Source organism: Oryzias latipes, chromosome 1 (assembly GCF_002234675.1).
Source record: "Oryzias latipes chromosome 1, ASM223467v1".
Classification (NCBI taxonomy): Eukaryota; Metazoa; Chordata; class Actinopteri; order Beloniformes; family Adrianichthyidae; genus Oryzias; species Oryzias latipes.
In genome coordinates this window covers 22,336,137-22,353,143 of record NC_019859.2, presented here as the reverse complement: position 1 = coordinate 22,353,143, position 17,007 = coordinate 22,336,137, and the positions used below count along the sequence as shown (strand labels likewise).

At 38.9% G+C, this 17,007-nt stretch overlaps 1 protein-coding gene across 1 annotated transcript in view; it reads right to left on the bottom strand.

Annotated features, from left to right (window-relative positions):
- The window catches only part of LOC101164624 (unconventional myosin-XV-like), a 50,150-nt gene extending 39,477 nt beyond the window's left edge, over window positions 1-10,673 (bottom strand). The window contains exons 1-12 of the mRNA XM_023958435.1: window positions 10,527-10,673; window positions 10,335-10,393; window positions 9,887-10,010; window positions 9,708-9,803; window positions 8,142-8,273; window positions 6,770-6,895; window positions 4,534-4,611; window positions 3,724-3,875; window positions 3,111-3,156; window positions 2,901-3,025; window positions 567-684; window positions 305-480 (exon numbers count right to left, since the gene is read on the bottom strand). Of these exons, the coding sequence (XP_023814203.1) occupies window positions 305-480; window positions 567-684; window positions 2,901-3,025; window positions 3,111-3,156; window positions 3,724-3,875; window positions 4,534-4,611; window positions 6,770-6,895; window positions 8,142-8,273; window positions 9,708-9,803; window positions 9,887-10,010; window positions 10,335-10,393; window positions 10,527-10,658 (1,364 nt within the window). The 5' untranslated portion in view covers window positions 10,659-10,673. The remainder of the gene's footprint in view (window positions 1-304; window positions 481-566; window positions 685-2,900; window positions 3,026-3,110; window positions 3,157-3,723; window positions 3,876-4,533; window positions 4,612-6,769; window positions 6,896-8,141; window positions 8,274-9,707; window positions 9,804-9,886; window positions 10,011-10,334; window positions 10,394-10,526) is intronic.
- Window positions 10,674-17,007: the final 6,334 nt, after the last annotated feature.

Below are 17,007 nucleotides of genomic sequence, written 5' to 3'. Positions count from 1 at the left end.
GTTTGGATAAGCAAAATCAAACACTAAAGACTAAATTGCAGAGGGATTGAAACTCTAGACTTAAGCAGGGGGATGTGTTTGTTGTTCAGTAAAGCTCAGATAAGCCAGCTTCCAGGAAGAGATACACAACGCTGATGCGCTGCCCCATGTCGCAGGAAAAGATTTCTTGGAAAAACAACATTATTGGTTATTTACCTGTTTTTTTTTTAACAAAAAAAGCTGTGAAGATTTCTTTTTCACACAAAGCAGGTTTGAATGCTGAATTTTTGGTGGTGAGAATGGAGCTGTGAATGGGTGACATTACCTGGCCAGGTAGCCTCTGCAGCGAGCCTCAAACAAGGTCACACGATGCTTAAATTTGACGAAGCTCTTTCGGACAAAATAGGTGCGAATGTGTTGCTGCAGAGTCATGGCGGCTATGTCCAGGACACGGTCCCGCTTCCCCTCCAGCAGGTAATACAGCTCCTCTTTCAGGAAAATCTAACACATATCAGACAACACCTTTGTGTAAAGAACAGAGAATTTGAGTTTTGCAGTCTGGCAGGTTTTTTGGAAAAAAGCCTCACCTTGCTCACTCCCACCTGATACGAACCCTTTTTGACTGGACAAAGTTTGTGGAGCATAGTAACGCAATTTTCTCCATCGGCAGGTGGAGAATCCTTCAGGCAGAGCAGGGCTTTATACCTGCGGTCACATATGTCACACACACATGACAAGGCCAGCTGAATTCTGAAATAACTCTTGACAAGAAGCAGTGAAATCCAGATTTGCAGCAGGTGTCTAACTTTCGTCCGTGGATCTTGGACGTTTCTAGCTGTAAATCTCAGAGCACTTCTGCCCGCTTAAGTAACCCTGCAGGTGTTAAGAAAATAACTTGCCCAATATCAGCTTGGTTTGAGGTATTTTAATGTGATTGCCACTGACTGTGACTGCTGCTCTGGCAGCTGCAGTGATGAGAGGCCCTGAGTGATACTCTGTATTTTTTTTTACAACAGAAAAAAAAAAAATATGTTCATTTTCAGATTTGAGAGATACGTGTGAAAAAATTTAATATTTCTCTCACACTGAAAAGAAATAGAGAAATGTCAAAACTATTGAGAATTGAATAACGACAACAGCTGCCTTTTAGAAAGAGGACGTAAAATAGGAGACATTATTACATTGGTTTGCAGGTCGCTTACATTTATAATATCACTAACAGCTCTAAAAACAGCAGAGATTCAGAATGTAATTCTGTCATTCTGACCTGACAAGTTTCAAAATGTCTGTAACATGCTGCTCCTCCACTTTACAAGCTTTAAACAGCTAAATAAATCTTAAAGTAAATCCTAACTCTCCCTCTTGGTCTTACCATTACATTTTAAGGTTAAATTGGTGCTCCAACTCCCTCTTTGTATGAAAAGGATGTTATTGTCTTTCAAAAAGAGATGTAAAGAACTGCACTACAAAATAGTGAGTGGGAAATAGATTCCTTTTCATCCCTGGTAAACAGAGAGACATCACAATAGGCATTATTTATTTAGCTTCCTGTTCTGTGTGTAATATTTTCCCATTGAAGAAACTTGTATGTTATCTGCTTTTTAAAAAAAATCAGTCTGACATGACTTTATCAGTTACAGCAGAAGTTTGTTTGCTTCCATTTAAAAAAATTAAAAAACGATTTCTTTCTCTCAAAATCACGTTTAGAGCCGTCGTCAAAACTGCCCTTACCTGTGTGGATTTTAGGATATATCAAGGTAAGATTTCTTAAAGAGCTCATACAGCAAAAATGTTCATGCACATTTTTTTACAGGCATGCTGCAGGTGACACTTGGGCAACATGTGAGGGTAATTAAGGGTGAATTAGGGGAGATGCATGTGTCTCCTTTTTTCTATCTTACCCTCCCTGCGCACTGCAGAGGAAGTCAGTTAGTGCTATTCAAGGGAAAGGTGCTTGCTCTTTGTGCATACATCAGAGCGTAGTTTGTGTGAGTGTTCTATGGGCATCTCTCGGGCACTTAAGCATTACCTGTCATCTCAGGGCATGAAGCATTTGCGCGAGCTCAGCAAGGAGCCAGTGCACGCACCTTACTAACAACTAGACTACAGTGTACCGGCTCCTTGCGACAGCCTCACCCATGTGTCAAACGTGCATATAACTTACATTATGTTTACAAATACATCACCGAACACTTGCCACATGCCTGACAATCCTACATTTATGGTGCACCTTGGGGTGGTTGTACGAACCTCAAGGTAAAACTGCAAGACACACCAGTGCTCCCCTTAAGATGCTGCCTCTCCTCTCTAAGACCCTCTACAACCCACAACACCTGCAGCACCAGTACAAATCAACCCCTGTGGCTTTAGGTTAGGTTAAATAGGTCTGTAAACAGGAAGAACTATATTGCAAGTGGGTTTCAAAATAAGATTTCTTTGTGGAATATAGTATGCACGTAAGCAAATAAACATTTTCTGCCACCCTTCTCTTGTACATCAATCCTGAGGATATTTTTTATGTCCATATTGTATAAATTTTCAATTCTTATTTTGGGTTTTACTGCATATATTAGTTTCTTCAACTCTGATTCCTTTAAATTGAGGTCTTTTGCTTGTTATTGTTGTTTTCACTTGCAGCTGTTGTTGAACTTCAACTTTTTTTTATTTTGTTTGTTGCAGACTCTTCCTGTCATTTTTACAAGTTTATTCTTGTAAGTTGGACTTCCTTTTTCCGACTTTCTTCTTGTTAAGGACTTCTGCTGTTTTTGTACTTAAAATATAATTTTGTCAACTCACTTGTCTGTCTATGTGTGATAAATGTAAAACATTTCAGGCAAGTTTTTGTAAAGAAGCAGCTGTTTTAAAATTGGCTAAATAAATTCACTACTGGACGTTTTGTTGCAATAAATATGGAAACCCACCTCGACAAGAAGTTGCCAAAGTGCATTCTGATTGGATACCCTTCCTTCCTTATTAGGATTGTGTCCATGATGCCAGAGTAGTGCAGCTGAGTGTTGACGACATCCACATCGAATAGTTCAGATGCCTAAGAACACACAAACACACGTATGAGATACGCATTACACACTGACAGAAACTGCACACTTGCACACTCCAATGTGCAAATGTACCTTATGATGGTTTGGCTTGATGCATCGCACAAAGTAAGGGTTACACCTGTCACAGATAAATGACAATTGAAATTGAGATTTTAATAAGAGGCTTTGTCCTTTTTCAAGAAAGAGCAGTTTTTTTCTCTTTATGTGATCTAAGAAGAATTATCTTTGAGAACGCAGCACAGACTAGTTTTAGAACTGTAACTGTAAGTTAACAGAATCAAACTGGGCTACTGTTCAAAATAATTTGCTTTATTTTGAAAAAAACAAACAAATCATCAAGTATAAAGAAAAAGTTTAAAACTAGTTTCTTTAGGTTTAGGTCACAGTAGAGAGAGAATGTTGGTCAAACAGAAAAAGCACTCCTTACTTCATTTATTCTCAATTTGTCACATAATGCTCAATTCTTGGCCTTTATGTGAATTCTCATTCTAGACTATTTGAACATTTACAGAATGACTCATTGCTGCTTTGCGTCATCATTGACATGAGCTGGTTGTCCCGCCAGTTTGAATTTAAGTGGAAAGTACACATTTAATGTGGGAAGATGTGAAAACACTTTAGCTCATGCATGTAAGGATTTCTTGTCCGATTAAAAAAAAAAAAAGAATGACAATTTTACTAAAACCTTTGCATCTTGTCCAGCAGCTCTTGCAGGCTGCTCTGAAACCTTGAGCTGACCGTGTTGGCCTGATGACGCCGAGCGGTGCTGCTGCGCCGCAGGTTAGACTGCTGCTGTGACACCGACTCCGAATACTTCAAGAAGAGGTTTGATAACATCTGCACACACAGAGGGGATGATCCCGCACACAGAACACAAATACAGATGATAGAAGCTAACACCAAAAAGATAAGTTGCCTTTTTATCAGATGGCAGTTGAAAAAAGGTTTAATACCATCACATCAGATTTTAATAAATGGAAAAACATTCATTGTCCAACACTTCTTAGTTAAAACTACCACTTCAACTTGTAAACTACTAAATAGTCGAATTAACCCCTTAAGCTGCAGTGGTCCTCGATAAAAAAATAAAATCAAGGAATGCATGTTCTGAGGGAAATAACTTTTAGTTTTTTCCACCCTTTAACAACCCTACCAAGAAAAAAAATAATTAAAAAAATATATTTCTTATGACTTATTGCCTAGGTCAGTAATACACACAATCAATGTTTTAAAAAAATATTTTTTCAAAATGAGCTTGGTTGAAAAATGCTTTTTCATAGGAAATAGAAGCACTTAGTATTTTTACAAGACTCTGAAAACATACCAAAAGAAAAACACAGATGAACCCTCTGCATTTTAGTTTCTAGCAACCAAGAAGTTCCCCAGTCAAAGCTAAAAGCATTTCCTATATAAAACAACCTGACCAAATAAATTCACTGCAGAACAAAGTGGCTGAGGCAGAAACTCGTGAAGGATGGGAAGCTGTAGTTCTTACTCTGTTCCTGCTCTGAATGAAGAGGTCTAAAACATCCTGGCGAACCATATCAAAATTTTTATCCAAGAATTTATGCACCTGTAACAAAAAGGATTGGACAAACATCAGAAATCATTATAGGCAACAATACTGTGATATCGTATTTAGACATTCGTACTGGGGCTACAGGTGCTGTGGGTTTTTCGGTTGTCAAGGCTCGTGGAGGGTCATAGACAGCAGCTGCAGAATCTTTAGGGGAGCACAGGTGTACCTTGCAGTTCCCTTGAGGCCCGTACGGCCACCTTAAGGAATAAAAATGTAACGTACGATTGTCGAGTGTGTGGTAAATGTATCGTGAAGCATTTGTAAGGATAATGGCACCTGCACGCACTTTGCACGCCTCAGTCAGGCTATAAACACGGAGCGCACATTTATCACTTGAATAGCTCTAACGGGTACTTTGCAGAGTGCACATGGTTGGGGGGTTGGAAAAATGAAAAATCCGTACAACGTGCATGCGTCACACCTCTCACTTTTACTCTTGTGTGTTGTTTTTGTGATTGCTAAGACCTGTTGCTTGCAGCATGCCCGTAGAAAAGAAATGTGCACGAACATTTTCATTCTATTTGTTCACCGAGAGGTCTTTGATCCTAAAATTGTATGCAGTTTGCTCATTTTTTACCCCCAGACAGCCCATGTCCATCCATAAGGGCAGTTGTGACCAAGGCATTACGTGTCAGTATGTGCATTTGGGATAAATATATAAGACCCACCTGAACAAAAACAGTTTTGACTTCCGCAAATCTGCATATATAGTAGTGGATAGAGCAAAGTTGTACCTTTCTGCCTTTTAACAACAAATATTATTATATTTGTTTGCCTGCTCAAAAGCTCAGGGAGTATCTGCTCTGAAAAGCCACAAGGTTGTTGGTTTAGATCCACAGTTGGGTCATACCAAAGACTCTTAATATGGAATAGCTGCAGCGCAGATTTAAGGTGTTAAACCACTAAATGGTTCCTGAGCACGACTGTGACTGCAGTCCACCCTGCTCTCAGAATCAACTATTCAGAAAACATTTCACACACTCAGGTGTGTGACGACTAATGGAACTTTTACTTTAATATATCTGATATAAATTATACATGCAGATCTATGAAGCGGCTGGCATAACTCAGCAACAATCTCTGCACTGATTTAAGCAAATTTTCGAATGTATGTAAAAAACTTCGGTCATTAGGGATTTTCTGATCCGAGTCAAAACTGGTTATTTCTGAACAAATGATTCAATTTTTTTTTTTTACTTCATTGTTGCTTTCAGTGTTGTCATTAACAATGGCAAATTAAGGCTGGCTTGCCATAAGCATAATCTTCAGTCTGCCAGCTGACATGGTAACAAATTAATGTTTAAAAAAAAAAACCTCAAAGTGAGCATTTGGAGTTTTCTGAAATGTTTGCAATTAGGATTAGTTTTAAATGAAAGAGCTAATACAGTGTGAAATCCACTTTTAATGTGTGTAAAATGAGAAATTTGGTGGGCAGAGAAAATAATGTCTCCTAAACTAATGACTCAAAGGAGGAAACACTTGCACTTTCTATTAGAAACTGGTTTAAAAAATAAAAATAACTGGAGCCGGATCAGTTCATGGAGTCACCACAAGGAGGCTCACTAAACAAGCGCAGCAGTCCACATTTTCTGTGATTTAAAATCATTTAACTGAGATTCTATAACTTACAGTCTTTTGCAATTCCTTTTTTCCACCTCTTTAAACAAATGTCAGGCCTAAATGTTATGCATTTTTGCTCACATCTGGAAAGCTAGGGGTTTGATCATCAATGCGCCCAGAAAGGCGGTCACCTCCAAGCTGAAAATCTATCTTCATTAGAAATCAAGAAGTTACATCCTCCCACACTGTGTCCATCTATATATAGAGTCATTGGAAAGAGTTGCCATGACAGAGGAATTTTGGGGGTTGGATGTGCAACTGTTTGTTCTGCACATATCATACAGTTATGGTTTCCTAACATCTTTCTTTTTGGATTTACTAGGGAACGACTGGTTTTTGTCTTTTATTTGTTTTACTGGAATTAAAAAGAATACTGAAAAAAACATTTTTTTTAAAACAGAAACAGCAAAGACACTTAAAAAATCAGAAAAGAACAAAATAAAAACAGACAAAGACACAAAATAGTTCATATGTGAACAAAGTTACAATAAGATGAGGGAAAGAAGAGGAAAGATGGAAAGAAGAAAAGTACCTGATAGGTGACCTTCCCGGCATAGTGCTTCAGTGTAAACTCTGGCAGTGGCATCTTTGGCCTGCAATATAGTGGGTTGTTTCCATGGTGATAGTGGCACTTCTGGAGGAAGGTGTGGTCTGTTGCCTAGTGATAATTGGAAACAGGTAATGGTTAGTGAGCCATGGAAATGTAATATCTACAGCTCATTTACATGCCGCCTATTCGGGTTTGGCAGATTGCATTTGTCAGATCTTCGTGTGACACGTTTGACACTGTGCACCAGAAATTTCAAAGTACACACACACACACACACACGTCATAACATTAGTTACACCTGTTGAACAATGTGATTGGCTGATTGGGCATTTGCGTCAGTGCACTTTAAAAAAGTGTAACTAATCCAGCCGCTGCTGAGAGTATTTATCCTGGTATGAGTTCAGTCAGCTTTTCATATAAGAAGCAGTGGAAATAATAATATCAGCAGGTAGGCAATTAAGTCAGCATGTGTGATAGTTCTGTTCTGGATCTGAGCTGACTGCAGTATCATTTCTTTTTCATTATAAATCCAACTATATCTTCTTTCTTTGAAAAAGTGTAATCACTGGATAATAAATTGTTATACCATGGTCTGGGTAAATACTCGATTCTGATTGGCTGCTGGGTGTGGATTAATAAGTGTTATTCCACAGTGATAACGCACACCTAAAAAACATGTTCTGGTCACCTAGCTTAAATGTTCTATATCACTGCGCTGTCTTCTTTGAAACATACTTTTGCTTCATCATCTGGACAAAAACAAGTGGTTAGAGGTGAACTTTATCTCTGAACTGATGCTTTATTTAACCTCTTTTGCCGCTGCTGTCAAGGTCGGTGCCAGCTCAGCGATTTGTCATGTAACCGTGACAACACCACATAATACATAGCTTTTGATGAAAAAAGCAATCTAACCAAAAAATAACAGGAATAAAGTACTAAAACTGATTGAATTTTTTTTTGTGAATGACCATGGTATAAGCAGGATAATGACAGACAAAGTGTGCATTATCAGAAATTAGCGCACTTCATGAAAGCAAGGTTCTACAGCGTGCGTTAATTTCTGATAATGCACACTTTGTCAGCCATTATCCCTTACACAATGAAAGCTGCCTTTTCTTAATCACTGTCATTGTAAAAATGACGTCAAAAACTAACTTTAGCTTGAGAACCTTAGCATTCCTACAGCATCCATTGCAGAGAGCTGGATCAGAGAATTTGGAGCAGGGGCTTTGGGAGGCTTTCCGTCAATTCAAAACTTCAATCTCTAATTTTTTATTTTGTCTTTTTTTTCCCGTTTCCACTACCTGTGCTTTGATGCGAGAGCTGAAAAGTAGTTTCACAGATGAAAGCATACCTGGGGGAAACTGCACTGGTCATCCAGTATGCGCAGGATCCCATGAGGCTTTGCAGCAATGAGGTCAAGGCATGCCTGGTTGTTGCCAAAGGAGTGCTGCTGCCACTCGATCTGCTCCCGCATGTATTCCTCCTATGCAAAACAATTGAAATTATTTAGATATTTGTAAAACTCTTTTAGGCCACAGCTCCTATCTGACATAATGATGTGCTTTAATCCCAAATCTGTTCCTACATTTTTATGATTACAATTTTAGTTGAATAGGTTTAACCTGAAAAAACGTGTCTAATAATTTTGAATAATAATAATAAAAATAATAATGAAACAATAAAAAAGTGAAACCATAAATTAAGATTGTTTTTTTTTCATGGAGTGCCAAACCGTTACTTCTTTCAAATTAACTAGAATGAAAAGAAATTGTTTAATGCTGCCAATTAAGTGTCTTTAAATAATTGACCATCAACATGTGAAAAGGAAAAGCAAAAGTCATTGAGGTTTGATTGACTATTTTGGAATCATATTTTCCTGTCACCTCCATTAAGAACCAAAAGAATACAGATCTTTATTTAAATCTGTGCTACAGATTTATACGGCCCATTTCACAAACACACAAAAATAGTGACCCTGGCTGGACATGAACTTGGGGAAAATAAAGGATAGTTTTGTTCTGATGTTGTTCAAAGATGTTGCGAAGCCCCCTTGAAAATCAGAGAGACTTCTATGGTGCTCTTGGTAGGGCTGGCTAATCAGGAAACAGTTTTCCTCTGATATTTTTTGTTGTTGTTTTAGGATTATGAAATGTCTGTCTCAGTTCTTTTCTATCCTTTCTTCCTCCTATTCATGCATACTAATTGGAAGGTTTAATGATTTTGTTGACCTGGCATTGAACTTTTGGAACGTGGTGTATTTTATTGGAGTTTGGTTTGTTCAACTTTGATTTAAATAAGATTTATGAGTAAAGAGGTTTGTTAGGTTAAACGCTCTGCTGTTAGCATGCATTTCTTGAATGAAACAAATTTTAAAGTTCAGGGCATGTGTGTCCATGAACACAAAACCAGTATGGGTGGTATTACAGATAAAGTGAAGGACATCGATGAAAGACCCACTCCGATGGAAATTCTGTTTTGGTGTTTTTAACATGTTCCTGTGGCATTTTCCTGATTATGTAGGACATAAATAAAGAAAATTAAACTTAAAATGGCATTTCTGAGTATTACTTTAGTCAAATTGTTGTGAATCAGGAGCAGACAAAATGCAGTTTGAAAAAAAGATCATTTTATACTGGGCGTACGACAAGATCCCTGTTTTGAGCCCTGAGCAACAGGGAAGGGGAAGGGGGGTGGGGTTGCTCCGCACATACAGTCCCGCCCACAATTCAGAGGCGAATTTCCAATGAACTAACGCTAGTTTGGAAAATATTGTCCTAAATAAAAACACTTTTTTTTTTCATTTTGGCTAAAACCAGCATAATCATTTTTAAAAGACCACTGGGAGCTTTTTTACAACAGATCAAAAGATAATTGGATTAGGACTTTAAAAAGAAACAAGCTTGGTGACATCCCTGACCTGCTCTTCTTGGAAGACGACTTTTACAAAGTAGAACTGCAAAGTTTCGTTGGCGTAGTTGATACAGAGTTGCTCAAAGCTGTTCACCTGTAGCTCCTGAAGGGTAGCAGAGACACATGAGGGATTGTTAGCTCAGACTGTGATGTGATGACTAAAAGAGATTGCTGCATTGTTTTGACCTCAAATCCATATATGTCCAATATGGAGATGGAGAGGGCTTCAGTGCGAGGGTAGACCCGTCCGTTGATGCGCTCCGTCAGCCAACTAAACAGCAGCGAATACAGGATCTTGGCAACAGCATCTCTATGAGAAACACACAATAAGGTTTCTATGGAAACAGAAAACCCGGTTCCTATGGAAACAGAGGACATCTGAAAAAATCTCTCCCCCAGCCCTGATGTCCTTTGTCCTCACATGCCTCCACCAAAGATTGGAAGAGAATATCAAAGACTCCTTTTTCTCCCTCTAAAGCCTCCTGGTATGATTTTTAAAAGAGGGTTAAAAAAAGACTAAGGACTTCAAAAGACCTCAGAGAAAACAGTCAGACAGGCTGCTGTTGCAAGTTTTTCCAGGAGGAAACAGGTGGATTGTGTTTAACCTCACAGGTACTTTTCTTGACTCACTCACCTGGCATCCACAGCACTCTCCACCGTCAGCGGTGAGTAGATCTTCTCTCTCACTGTATCCTGGGGGTGGGAGGCAAACACAATTCGTATCTAGCAACATCACCCGTATCTGTAGTTGTGTAATATTCTCAAAAAGGTCAAATAAATGTGGTGTGTGGGGATAAGAGTGTGATGCAGTTGCAGGTTTGCTCACTGTCATCTTGAAGGTGATGGATTTCTGCAGGCTTTCCGGTGAGACCTGCAGCAGCTCAGCTACCACCCTGATCTCCTGAGCACTCACCACCGACGCCACTTCCTCCCCCTCAGCCTTCAAGGACACACACATTTCACAGGAAGCCACAATCGTCCATCATTACCACTGTCTATCAGCATTATCATTACCATTCAGCTGTGAAACTGAATGGAATTCTGTAGCATGTGTGTGTGCGTGCATCATTTACAGAGACCTGATGGGGCTCGAAGTAGGTGTTCCCCAGATGAAGAATTGAGGACAGAAGTCTGTAGATGCCATTCTGCTCCTCTGGAGTGAAACACAGGATGTCCATGGCACTCAGCAAACGCCTGAAGTCCTCCCCATCATCCTTCCCCTCTATGGTGCAGTTCCCTCCCTACAGATGTCAACATGTTAGACTGATACAGTTTGTGTTGGTAACTTCTCAGCATCTCTCAGAAAGGCTAATTTTTTGCTGTTTTCCAGGGCTCTGAGTCTCCTAATACTGCGGTGATATCGAAAATGCCCTTCAGGTTTTTGCTACACTATGACATCACTGCCAAAAATCCCCATCGAAACTTAATATCTTAAAGAGATATTTAACTGTTATATATTTTAAACAAGTCTGATAAGTGACAGCAAAGAAGATATATTGTATTTGATATCATCATAGCAAAAGCAAAATATATTACCAAGTATTACCAAGGGGGGAGCATGACATTTCTAAAGTGCAGCTGGTTTAACTAACCTTGCTTTAAAGATTTTAAGTATTTTGTTTAAAACAAAGCGTTATCAGAGCAATATATATAAATATCAGTGATTATAGCTAATTTCAACGTAAAATGTTGTCTTAGGTCAGGACTTAACCACTTATTTTAAGAAATCCTATTTAGGACAAATTCCACCACTTCTATTGGTAGATTGTTTTTCACAACAAGGAAAAACATATTGTTTTCTATATTTTTTAAGTTTCTTTGAGAACGACATTTTTTTCCAGTGTATTGTTCTTTAAAAGTGTTTGAAACCATGCAGTGGCAAGCAAAACACCCTGAAAATCAGTGTTGCTACTGGATCCATAGCAACACAGACGTAACAGTATTAACAACTGGCTGCTGAAGATTTGATGCTTTTATCCACAAAAAAACCTTTGCATCCAATGAGACGTTGCAAGTTTACATTTTAAGCTGTAATTATTTGAATCCCTGCATAATTTGCTCCTATATAAATGTCTGGTCAATGAGGCATAGCAATTATTTTGTAGCACCTTATGTACAGAAATGCAAAAGCTTTGGCAACGAACAGGAAATGAAGGGAGAAGAATAAGCAATGTTTAATGAAGTACATAGACTTAAAAACTGGAGAGATGTGATCAGCTCTCCTGGTCAAAGTTCTAAATGAGATGTAGCATTCAACAGCCTTATCAGTCAGAAGGTCAGTATTATAATTACATTAAATTAAATTAAGAGATAAAACCAAAAAAGATTCCGCTTGTTGGATAATGATTTCCTGTCGAGAACACATAGGATCTTTCAAATAGGCCGTCCTCCATCAGTCTGTGAAAGGAACAGCCTTCAGTCATTCTGTCATGGGTCACTTCTCTGTTAATGTTCCTCGTGGCTTCATCCAGACGCAGCTTCAACACTGACAGAAACACTCATGTCCAACGTCTACCACATGTGTGTGTCTAACACTACGTTAGGCAAGGCTGGCTGTAGTACAAATCCACTGTGGGGTAATAAAGTTGTCAAAAGCAGTTTCTTCCTAACAATATCATGTTGTATCACTATGACAAACCATATGAACGTGCGAAGCATGCAAGCAGTTGTTAAAACACAGCAGATGGGGCATGAAAGCAGCTGAAAGCCTCACTTTCAATCGACTTATGAGAAGCTCAACAATCTCAATATCAATACTGTACAGTCGAGTAAGTCACTAAGGAATCTGAAGGTTGCAAAAATGTCTGCATACTTAAAAAACACACACAAACACTCTAGAGGATTGTGTCTGTTAAACATGCAAAAACAAACAAACAAGGGGTATCGGTTTAGAGCAGTTGGATTTTATTATATTGCAACAAGGAGGTTACCAACAAAATAAAATGGGAGGAGTCGAAGCAACTGTATTAACCATTGACTGTATATGAGAACTGGAAGGACTTCCATCAAAAAATAAACAGCTATTACTCATTATAGTTGTTGGTTTAACTATTCTTAATCTTCTACCTTTTTTTAACAAGTTCTTCCTTTTTTCACGATGTTTATCTGTAGTGCAAGTTATTCAAGTGATAAACTAACCAATCAGATGCCTCAATAAAAGTATGTGGTTTCATGTGGAATGTTCGAAGTGTTAGATTGACTAATCTCCTTGGCCCGCTTTCAAGTGGTAGGGGCCGGAAGAAAGCCTTTTTCTATAGGTGATGTCACACTCACTCTGTCCAGTTCACACATACAGTCAATGGGATTAGCAAAACTAACGCATTTAAAAGGGCTGCATCTCTGTATCTTTCTCGTATATGCAAGGCAGCTGCAAACAGGTACAACTTCACACACAAACGGCTGCAGACACTATGGGAAAAGGGAGGCGTTTCCAGAAAAAGGGATGTAGGTGGAGCATATTTTCTGTTATAAATATTTTTTAACCACAACTTCTATCTGGCTTTGACAGCCAGGCTCTCAGGACCATTGAGAACATCAAGTGGCCCTAATGCGTCTCTAAAAGAGCAATAGGAGCCCAAACGTGCCAGCCCCAAGCCTCCTGCCTTGTTGCGCAACGTCGCACCAGATGGTTTGGCCACGTTCTCCGTCTTCCCTTCTACCATCCGACGCGAGCCATTTTGCAGTTTAATACAGGGGCTGTAGGCTGGAAACGGCCTTAAGGCAAAATCTATACTCAGTGGACAGACGTCATTATGGGAGACATTAAATCTTATGGGGTTGCTTTGAAGGATGCTGAGCTTCTGGCAAAAGACCGGAAAGATTGGTGATGATGAAATTCTATCCACCATATTTCTATCTTGGAGCTTCTGGTAATGTTGCTGATGGTTATGGTGAAAAGACTGACATTGTGTCTTCTTATTTTCATTCCAGTTTTTTTAAAGATCTAAATTCGATCTTTGATTTAAAAAAAATCTCTGTGCCGTCACTGCTGGAGGAGAAGCACATCACCACCACACTAAACTCTGAAAGTTTTTTCCGTTAATGATTCACGTCATTTTGCCACAAAGACCATCCAGTACAACCAGCATGAGGTATAAAACCATTTGATCTGGTTACAATCAGAAGCTGTTACCCTTGCAGCTAATTACTGTAGGTTAGATCACGCAGTACAAGAGTTAGACAGAGAATTTATTTAATTAATGATCTGTGTGACTCCTCTGAACAGCTGATCAAACGATTAACTCATTGAAACTAGCTTCGCCTTTCCACTGATGTAACCGCGGTTCCCACTAGTGCCATGCTGAAATGGATACGAACGTGTTACCTGCTCTGACCCCGTAAGATTTCCGTCTCAAAATGCCCTGGAAAGCAGAGGAGTCCAGCATGCACGACACAAACACACTCAAGTGCTAGCGGGTGAAATGGAAAGCAGTCTGTCCAGTTGATCCAACATAAACAGAATCGGATTTCTTGCACAGCAAAGCACAAAACATTGCTGGCCTGCCTTATAGAAATCTAAAGAAAAACATACAAACTGCTTTTTCTTGCTGTCTCTATAGTTGCTGCTAACTTGTGTTGTGTGTTGTTTTACTTATTCAGAATTGAACAAAAAGAGATCTAAAAACTGACACCTAATAAAATTTCATTAGCTTTGAGAGTGTTTCATCATAAATCTGAACAAGGTTTGACAGCAAAAACTCAGAATGTTAAACAGAAGATTTAAATTGTATTCAAAAAAATCCTGAGAAGAACAGAACTAATCAAATGCTGTCATGAAGCTGTTTTTCTGTCTCACAAATCTAATCAAAATCACATAGTGCAAACTAAATTATCTAAAAAATGACAAGGTGCTTGAAAGCAACAGCATCAGCCTCACATGACAGTTCATATATTTTAGGCTTTTGTTACTGACTATGTCAGACCTCCACCTACTCCTACTCCTAACTACAAATGAAATGTGGGACCACCTAGTGCCGTGGATTTTAAAATCAATTCGGACACCAGGCTCACTTTTTTTTAAATGGCAAATATGACCACATTGATTTACAGAATAAATATGAACATTTTATGAAGACTATGAATCCACTGTATTCTGAGGATGAAAACTGTAATGGTTTATAAAAAAAATTGATATTGAAAAATATATATAAATTTTTTTACAAAAATTGTTCAAAAGCAATGCATTCTTCTGGAGAATGTCTAGAGCACTGGATTTTGGAATTGAAGATTCATAAAGCTCTACAAACTGGCAAATGCACTAAAGTGAGACATGAAGGAATTTGGACACAACCTATATTTAATTTACAGTGGAACCTTATGAGTGAAGCCCCAAGGTTCCACTTGACAATATATCTGCCAATATTTGCAACTTCTCATAAAAGTGATAATATTTTTATAATGTGAAGAGTGACATCTCAAACTCTTGTCAGCCTGTTTTCAAATAGCATACAAAATGATCCCAAATGAGAGACATAAGGTAAGTTCTACAGGAACGTGTGTGGGTGTATTCACATGCCAGCACCTGGTTCAGATAGTAGTAGGTCTCAGCCTCCTGTAGGTACAGTGAGTGCTTCTCATTGGGGGGAAGACCTGCCAACATCTCATAGAAGATGTGGTAGTTTCTCTCTGATTTGGCCTGCAAATGGACACACAAATCTAGAGTTAGCGACAGGCATTAATCTAACTCGGAAATTGTGACTGCTTTCACAGCGATGGGCGTGGGTGTGTTAAATGATGTTTCGTGAATGGCTGAACAGCTTGAGAGGTAAGTGGAAAGCAACTGGACTGGCTAAAGCCCCCACTGAGATAAAAACATCAATCATGCCGTGCGGCTCGGCGGTCTCCTCTTTCTCATTATGACTCAGTTGTAAGAAGACTCCAATCAGCCTGTTGTGTGTGTGTTCTTTTGATTTTCACCTGAAAGACAATACGAGACTTCTCCAACAGGTACTGGGACGTTATGGCACCGCTGATTACACCCCTGGCGAATGGCACACAAGCAGGTACACACGCACACACATGCATCCACACACAGTAAAACTGAGTTAAGTAACAAGTCATGCATGGGTAAACGTATTTGGATCTTCTAGGTCACAGTTGTAACAGAGGATCAAGTTTTAGTCTAACTGTGCTACTAGGGCACATTTTCTTTCTCTTTTTAGTCTGTACTGAGCATTTGTGTTGACAAAAACAAAGCATTTTTACAAGAGCTTAACTTCAATATCGTGTGTGTGTCTGTCTCTCCATTTTCTATTCTTTTAAGTAAACAAATAAATAAAAAGGCAGTATTTAACTTTATTCCGAACCACACATTTCCTGAAAGGTTTATTGTATTTATTTCTGATCTGTCATTTAAGTTGTGTTAACTGGCTTGCATAAACACATAGTTTTGCTGTTTCGCGTGTTATTTGAAGTCCCACTCCAACCATCTTTGATGTTCTATAAAAGTGTTCCCAGTGGTCTTTTAATTGTAATCATGGACATTTTAAGCCAAAATCAAAAAACCTGTGTCTAACACTACGTTAGGACGTAGTTTCTTGGACGTAGTTTCTGCAAGAGTTCATGAGTCAGTTGTGGGTGGGAGCATTGGCATGGAGCAACCACCCTCCCCTCCCTGCTACTGAGAGCTCTGTCTTTATGTGCTTACCCGCTAGCTTACAGACCCCCACGCCAACCTAACTAATGTTGCAACAAAAATGGTGAGCAATATTGGAGCTATCCAACCGTACAGTTTTGATCCAGATACCAGCTCAGACGAGGAAAGCAAAGACGTACATGAATCTATTTTTCCTACAAGGACATACATCAGAATGGTGCAGAGCAGGGAGCTTATGGCCTGCCCAGCGTGTTTTCTACGTAACAAATAATTTCTTTTTCAAAGGAAATTTTTTGTCTGCTCTGATTTACAACGATTTCAATGAAGAAATGCTCAGAAAATGCTATTTTTAAGCCTAATTTTCTTTATATATGTCCTCCATCATCAGAAAAAACCACAAGAACATGTTAAAAGCATCAAAAATACTATTATAATTGGCGTGGGTGTTTAAATCACTTTTCCAGAAAACAGTTTTGACTATAACTTGTTTTTACTCACTCGTCCATGTAGATTTGAACGTATTTGCCAAAGCGTGAAGAGTTGTCATTACGGACCGTTTTGGCATTCCCAAAAGACTCCAACAAGGGGGTGGCCTCTAATATCTGAGCGATTATTGCACAGAGAAACACTATGATGCGTAGCTTCAATGGAAATGACCGTTTTCATGAGAAGAAAATCCCTTTACCTGTATCTGATACCACAAAAGAAAAGC